At 54.3% G+C, this 8,010-nt stretch overlaps 1 protein-coding gene across 3 annotated transcripts in view; it reads left to right on the forward strand.

Moving 5' to 3' along the window:
- Positions 1-8,010, forward strand: part of RASGEF1A (RasGEF domain family member 1A) — a 308,494-nt gene that overhangs the window by 250,676 nt on the left and 49,808 nt on the right. The window contains exon 1 of one of the 3 annotated variants that reach the window (XM_077350861.1): positions 956-1,096. The exons of 1 other annotated variant lie outside the window; for it this stretch is intronic. In XM_077350861.1, coding sequence (XP_077206976.1) covers positions 1,070-1,096 — 27 coding nt within the window. In that variant the 5' untranslated portion in view covers positions 956-1,069. Of the gene's footprint in view, positions 1-955; positions 1,097-1,975; positions 2,101-8,010 lie in introns of those variants that run through there. One more of the 3 variants, XM_077350862.1, reaches the window with a different exon arrangement.

Consider the following 8,010-nt stretch of genomic DNA (forward strand, 5'->3'; position numbering starts at 1 on the left):
GAAGGGAAGGAGCCCCACATGGGCATCTACACAGATCTGCTTCCCAACCATATTCTGCACGATGGCGCCACTTCTGGGGTTTCTCAAAGCCCAATGAATGTCTCAACAGTACAAAGGTTGAGAAAGGCTGCTGTAGAGGCAATGTGGCAGTTATTAAATTGTTGCTGGTTTTCACAGATGGAGTCAGCTGGTCTTGTGGGTTTTTTGGGCTGTCCGGCTGCAGTCCAAGATTCTATAGAATCACAGAATCCTAGAGCTGGAATGGGGCCATCGAGGCCAGCTCAATGCAGGTTCATCCTTAAGCATCCTAAAGCACCCTAACAGGTCGCCAGTAACCATGGCTGTCATCTTCAGAGAATCCTTCCTGGCCAAAGTGGCTCTACCTTGCTGAGATTTCCAGCTTGCCGTGTCCTACCTGTGAAGATGCCCACCAGAGTTACCGGCGAAACATCAGAGACGCAGATTCCCAGGCCATTGGCCTCACAGCCCGGGGAAAACCCATGGCAGTCAAGGTGATGGTAGTTTGCTTAGCGTTCCCAGAGGACCCATCCCTTCGCTTACTTCAATTGTGAGCTCCTGAGAGGCAGGAAACCGGTCCTGCGTTTGCTCTCCACAAGTTTAACACACAAGTGTCGTCAGGGGTAGTCAAGCTGCGGCCCTCCAGATGTTCATGGACTACAATTCCCATGAGCCCCTGCCAGCTGACGCTGGCAGGGGCTCATGGGAATTGTAGTCCATGAACATCTGGAGGGCCGCAGCTCGACCACCCCTGGTCTAAATGAAATCAGCCATAAATGAAACAAGCCCTCCCTGCCCTCCCCGCGCCCCAGAGGCGGCCCGAGCAAACTTCCCCAGGCTCCTTTTGAAAGCAGCCAAGCTCCCCGGCAGCCAACCGGCGGCCGCGCCGGGGCCTGACGTCACAGGCAGTCCCCGCCCTCTGGCTCCCTCCCTCCCGCCCTCCCTGCCGGACGGGAGTTGTTTGTTTAGAGGCGCGCTGGCGGGAAAAGGCGCCGCTCCTCGGAGGCTGCGATGGGCGGCTAGGAAGGGGGCTCTGCGCCGCGCCCGGCTCATGGGCATCCTCCAGAAAACCATGCGGGTAAGGAGGGAAGCGGGGCCGGCTCCTCGGGCTGCCCACGGGGGGAGACGCGGCCGCTCCACTCGCAGGCTGGCTGCCCGGCGCGCTTCTCGGCTCAGGGAGAGCTGCAGTTCGGGCGGAGGCAGCGTTTAGACCCGGCTCGCGGAGACCCGGCTCGCGCAGCCAGGGGGGCTGGGGCGCGGGTGGAAACGGCGGCTTGCGTCCCGAGCTGGGAGAGGGATTCTTGGTGCCGTGGCTTCCTCCTCCATGTGCAGCCAGCTGGTGGACCTTGGGCCAGTAACAGTCCTGTTAGAACTGTTCTTGCAGAGCAGCTCTGTCGGATCTCTCTCAGCCCCACCTGCCTCGCAGGGTGTCTGTGGTGGGCAGAGGAAGGGAAGGCGGTCGGAAGCCAGCTGGGTGACTGTGGGGCGGGCAGAGTTCTCCTAGAGCTGTTTTCGCAAAGCAGTTCTCTCTGAGCTCTCTCCAACTCACCTACCTCACAGGTGTGGGGAGAGGAAGGAAAGGGGGTTGTAAGTTGCTTTGAGACTCCTTTGGGTTGTGACAAGCAAGGTGTAAAAACGGACTCATCTTCTTTGATTATATCAAATTCTTGAGTGAATATAGGGTTTTTTAAAAGACAATATCGGGTTTTTTTAAGACGAGAGATGCAGATTAATAGTATTTGTGAATATCAATGTGCAGCAAAAAAAATGGGCAGACATATGTACAGTTATTGGATTTAGCACTTGGTTGCTGAGGGATAAATAGAATAGGGCCGGCGTCAGGAGGGTGCATGAGCTGCGGGGGGGGGGGGGCTATCTCAGATTCGTTGCCCTCTCGAAATAAGATATGAGCCCTTCACATTTCCTCGGCGGCATTCCAGCGCTTGCCAGGAGACAGACAAAATCAGCCCTGGAGGCTCTGTCTTGACTCAGGGAAAGCCGCGGCAATTTTGAAGGAACCCCCTCCTGACAGACCAAGGCCAGAAAAGAGAGGAAAATACATCTGGGCCAGGGATGCTCAAGGTAGGGGCACCACACGGGCTCTCTTTCCCCTCTCCCAGGTAACTTCCAGTATTATTACAGCACACGCAGGGAGGTCATTGAAACGGAGACTTCCCTCTGCCTTCTCCAGCCAACGGAACGAGATATTTATGGCACATTATGCGCTATGTTGCACTAGATTGTACTGGGAAGAGGGAAGAAGAGAGCCGGCCTGGGACCTCTTAGCTGAGGCCTCTCCCATTCACTCTTCCCCACACAGGCTTGCGACAACTTAAAGAGAGCGAGGTGTCTTTTCCGCTTATGCCACTCTGCAAACTGCCCGCCTCAGTGGCTTTGAAGCCCAGCGGTAGTTAGGATTATTGCAGCAAGAAAATTGGATCACTCCAGATAAGCTTTCCCAAGTTGCTCGGGGAAAGAAACACAGTGAGCCAGAGCGATGCGCGAAAGGGAGACGCGCAGGTCTCCGAATGCAGCAGAGCTGTGGAGCTGCTTTCGATGCCAATCAAGTTTCTCACTGGCGATTTTACAAGGGATTTTTTTTTCCCTTCCTGGACGAGGAAAAATCTGGCAAGCTTTGATACGGAAGGTGGAAATGGTTATCGTTGCTGAGTTCCTAATAGGGGTGGGGGGGAGAACCAGATCCCGCATGGTGCAAACGCAGGAAACAGAGGGACTCTTTTGATAGTTCACACTGACTCATGCGACGGCAGGAATAGTTTGTTCCCATGATATCAGGAGTCAGCGCTCTAGTCCAGGGGTAGTCAAACTGCGGCCCTCCAGATGTCCCTGGACTACAATTCCCATGAGCCCCTGCCAGCATTCGCTGGCAGGGGCTCATGGGAATTGTAGTCCAGGGACATCTGGAGGGCCGCAGTTTGACTACCCCTGCTCTAGTCTGTAGGGCACTGGGACCTTGAACCCAACCGCTCATCCCCTTGTCCTGGGACGCCAGTATTCAGGACTCTGTTTCTGACTCTTGCATCTGCAAAAACTAAACCACAAGGGCTAAGAAGGAATTGGAGGAGTTCCAGCAACGGCTCTGGCAGCCCCAGTAGCCCAGACTGGTCTGATCCCGACAGAGCTAGAAAGCCAAGGAGAGTCAGCCATAGGGGAAGGCCAACAAGCCTCTGCTCCCCTCTTCCTGGAAAGCCCCTTGAAGGGTGGCCGTAATTCATTTAGGAAGCCTGCCCAGAGCTGACCAGACCTCGGCCTGAGACCCCAGAGAACAGCTGCCGGTCCCAGCGGCCAGTTCAGACCTTTGGGGGACCGATGGGCTGATTCTGTGGAAGGCCACTTTGCAGACACTTCAGGGGTTGGCCAGGTTGGGAAGGAAGAGTGGAGTTGCTGAGCAGGAGGAGGCAATGGGCAACTTTCTCTTGCCTTGAAGGCCCCAAGGGGTCACCACGAGTCCATGGCAGGTCGATGGCTTGCTGGACTTAGCCACTGCTCTGCGGGAGCCAAACCAAGACCCCTCCAGCCCAACAGCCCAGCTGAACTGGGAAACTCACAGGAGCTACAGGGGCTGGCACAGAGAGCCAGTGCGACGTAGTGGTTAGGGTGTCCAGCTAGGTTCAAATCCCAGGTTCGAATCCCCCCTCCCCCCCCCCATTGCCATGGACCTTAGGCCGGTCTCGCACTCTCAGCGAGACCTACGTCTCAGGGTCGCTGTGAGGATAAAATGGAGGTGAGGAGAACGGTGTAAGCCACTTTAGGTCCCCGCTGGGGAGCAAGGTGGCACATAATGTACAATAAAACCTAAATGGTATCTGGAATTTGGAGGTATGCTGCCTTTAAGCATGGAGGCTGTACACTGAAGGGCTACAGCCCTTGAGAGAGACACACCTATTGTTAATAATTTGCCTATGTAAATATATATTTCTTGTATTATATATTATAACATTATATATTATGTATATATGCTGTCTCACTGAGTGAGCTCACTGCATCTATTGGCAGTGACTATCACACTTTAAGCTACTCATTGTGCGAAGCAAGACATGTTTTTATCTGTCCCGAACTGCTTCCAAGCAGTTATTCAAGCGAAGGAGAGAGGAGCTGATAATTTCCCTTTTCCCGGGCTCTGCAGCTTGGATAATGCATCTCAATGAGCAGCGGTTGGTGGGCTCCGGACGCTAGTGGCATTTTTAGAAAACCACCCGCCACCTACCTTAAAAGGAAGAAACCAGAGGGAGCGTGCATAATGAGACAGAGAGAGAGCCCCGTTGGCCTTCTCTTCCGTGCCCCCCCCCCCCCGGCCCATTTGTCAAGCTGTCATGTGAGTTCCCAAAAGGATACCTTGTGACTCCATGGGTGGAATTCCAGGGGGCATCACAGAGGAAGAACTTTTGGGGTTTTTTTTGTTTGTTTGTTTTGCACAGAGTGGCCATTTCTCCTTTCCCAGTCACACACCCATTAGATGCTAGACATTTCATCTCCTCTCCCAGTTCAAGATGAGTCACTCCAAAACAGTTGCAAAGATGCCATGCAGTGGCCGGGAACGGAGGGAGGGGGGCTGCTGCTGCTGACTCTTAAGGGCATCCCACTCTCTGGCGTGGAAGCAGCCAGGGCGGGAGTCTCTCCCACCCTGGATCTGGTAAGAACTGTTTAAACAGAAGAAACGGGCGAGTTACTGGTATACGGAGGGGCACCGGGGCGGCCGCTCGGGCAAGCTTCCCAAAGGTGGCCGTCAATGCTGAGGAGGGCTTTGGAAGAGCTTGCCTTAAAAGGGAAGCTAACATTTGGCTCTTGTTTTGTCTAGCAGGAGGGGAGGGAAGAGACAGAGCTTGCTTGGGCTGTATCTCCTAGTGCTGCTCCGTAGGTACGGGAGGGCACTGGATTTCCTCCTCAAGGGCTGTCCCAGTTCGAGCCACCCAAGCAACTCATGGGGGTAACTAGGGATGCCAGCCTCAGGGTGGCGCCCGGAGATCTTCCACTAATACAATTGATCTCCGGATGGTGAAGAGCAGTTCCCCTGGAAGGAAATGGCTCCTTTGAAGGGCAGAGTCTATGTCAGGGGTAGTCAAACTGCGGCTCTCCAGATGTCCATGGACTACAATTCCCATGAGCCCCTGCCAGCGAATGCTGGCAGGGGCTCATGGGAATTGTAGTCCATGGGCATCTGGAGGGCCGCAGTTTGACTACCCCTGCTCTATGGTGGGCTCTGCTGATGTCCATCCTCAGGCTCCACCTCCAAATCCCCAGGAATTCCCCAACCCAGGGCTGGAAACCTCGGGGGAAACACACAGAGTAGAGAGCATAATTAAACAATGCACTGCGAGAAGCTGAATGATGTTCACAAGCATGGGCAGCTTGAGAAGGACACCAGGCAAACTGATGGAGGGTAGGTCTACCAGCAGCTGGCCACAGCGACTAAAGGGAACCTCCACAGTCAGAGGCATTAATCTTATGAATGAGTGTCAGAGCCACATCAGAGGAAGGCTTTGGCCTCCCCGTCCTGATGTTTGCCCTCCAGAGGAACTGGTTGGCTGCTCTGTGACACTCGATGCTGGACTAGATGGACCACTGGTCTGATCCACCTCAGCCTGTCTGCCCGTGGTTGGCCCTCCAGAGGAACTGGCTGGCCACTGTGAGACAGGATGCTGGACTAGGTGGACCACTGGTCTGATCCAGCAGGGCCCCTCTTACCAGGAGAAGTCCTCAGCCTCTCTGCCCCGTTGTTGGCCCTCCCCAGGAACTCATTGGGCACTGTGTGAGACAGGAGGATCTAGCTGTTCCACTTCACGTCCACCCTCTGAAATCATCCCGATACGGTACAGCAGACGGCCAGTGGGCACGGAGGAAGAGAAGCTGCGTGGCCTCAAGCGGCTGACGCTTCCCTTCCGCAGCGATCCTCCGTAAATGGCTCTGCAAGCTTGAGCACTCAAAGTAGTAAACAAGAGCTGTTGAGAAACCGTACGGAGGGGGCTGGACCTGTAATCCCGTTGACATGTTGCGTTTAGTGGCCACTGTGATTTAAGCTACCCGTAGCAACTCATTTGTCATCACCCGCCATGCAGACTTGCTTTGGAAAGGCCCGCCTTTAGGGTTGTCAACTTGACACACGTTAGTGTTTGGTGGCTAGAAGAGGCCGGGTTCAATGGGTCACTTCCAATAGCTCGGTATAACGTTCTTCCATAAGAGGCACGGTTGTGTTTACACTCACCGTAGCAGAAATACCACTTAAGCAGACTGCCTGGCTCACAAGGGCGCCCCTTGAAGGCTGGGCCTTCGGTTCCAAACCGTCCCCTGCTGTGCGTGCCCAGAGAGCATTGCCAGACTCAGCCTCCTGCTCTCTCCACCCGACTGTCGCTTCTCCCCAGAGCCCCGTCGCCGGTGTGGCTGTTGTCGCCCTAACGACAGGTCTCTCGGTGTTCCAGAAGCCAACTGTCTCCACAGAAGGTCTTCTCAGAGGCAGGTGGCACGGCAGGCCCCGCCCACCACAGACGCAGCAGCTCCAGCTCGTTCTAGAACCATCCGTCTGTCAAAGCTCCGAACAAACAAGCTGTCTTGTGCTCAGGGCATCTGAAGAAGGGGGCACATGCGCACAGAGGCTTATGCCCAGAATAAAACAGGGTCGATTTCCTTTCGGTCTCTCTCATGACTGGCTTGATGGAAAGGCTCTCTCCCACATAGGTTACCAGGTGCCCGCCCCCTCCCTCTGGGACACCCGAGGAAGGGAGCTAGAGACGCCAACTCCATGTTGGTAAATTCCTGGAGTTTTGGAGTAGAGCCTGGGGAGGACAAGCTGGGGGGGGGGATCCAGTGCCATACAGTCCCCCCTCCAAAGCAGCCATTTTCTCCAGGGGGACTGATCTCTGAACACCGGAGATGAGCTGACATTTCAAGGATTACCGCCAGGGCCCATCCTCATGAAATCTCCTCACATCAACTCTCCCTGTTTTTCCAAATCAGCGGGAGTGTAGAGGTGCCGCGAACACATGCAGCTTTGCTCTCCTTCCCAGTGACCCTCTCCTGAGCAAGGTCCCTCCATCCATCCAGCGTTGCCAATCCCCAGACGGGGCCTAGAGATCTCTCGGAATTACAAGTTATCCCCAGACTATGTCCCTTAGAGCAGGGGTAGTCAACCTGTGGTCCTCCAGATGTCCATGGACTACAGATCCCATGAGCCCCTGCCAGTGTTTTCTGGCAGGTGCTCATGGGAATTGTAGTCCATGGCCATCTGGAGGACCACAGGTTGACTACCCCTGCCTTAGAAAATATGATGACTTCAAAGGATGGATCCACAAGAGAGCCAGCTCAGTGTAGTGGTTAGAAGCACCAATTTCTGATCTGGCGAGTCGGGCTTGATTCCCCACTCCCCCACATGCAGCCATTTGGAGGACCTTGGCTCGCCACAGCACTGATAAAACGGTTTTGACCGAGCAGTAATATCTGGGCTCTCTCAGCCACACTTGCCTCACAGGGTGTCTGTTGTGGGGAGAGGAAGGGAAGGCGATTGTAGGCTGCTTTGAGACTCCTCGGGGGAGAGAAAAGCAGCATATAAGAACCAACTCGCCTTCAGTAATATCTGGGCTCTCTCAGCCTCACCTCCCTCACAGTGTGATGTTGTGGGGAGAGGAAAGGGAAGGCAAATGTAAGCCACTTTGAGACTCCTTCGGGGAGAGAGAAGGGGCATATAAAAACCAACTCTTCTTCTTCTCTTCTTCCTCCTCCTCCTTCTCCTTCTTCTCAGGCTCCATCTCCAAATCTCCAGGAACTTCCAAGCCTGGAGTTGGCAACCTTATGATCCATCGGTTTAAAAGCGAACTGTTCTGAGGGGCTCCTAAATTAGCAAGTGTTTAATGGATATTCCTTAACCGGGTCTTCTAAAACATACAGTCTAAGAGGGGTTATTATTTACAGTTGGGATTTTATTTTTACCCGCACGCGTTGTTGTTTTATCCACTGTAATGAAAGAAAGATGATCGAGGC

The sequence above is a fragment of the Paroedura picta genome, chromosome 8, assembly GCF_049243985.1.
Source record: "Paroedura picta isolate Pp20150507F chromosome 8, Ppicta_v3.0, whole genome shotgun sequence".
Classification (NCBI taxonomy): Eukaryota; Metazoa; Chordata; class Lepidosauria; order Squamata; family Gekkonidae; genus Paroedura; species Paroedura picta.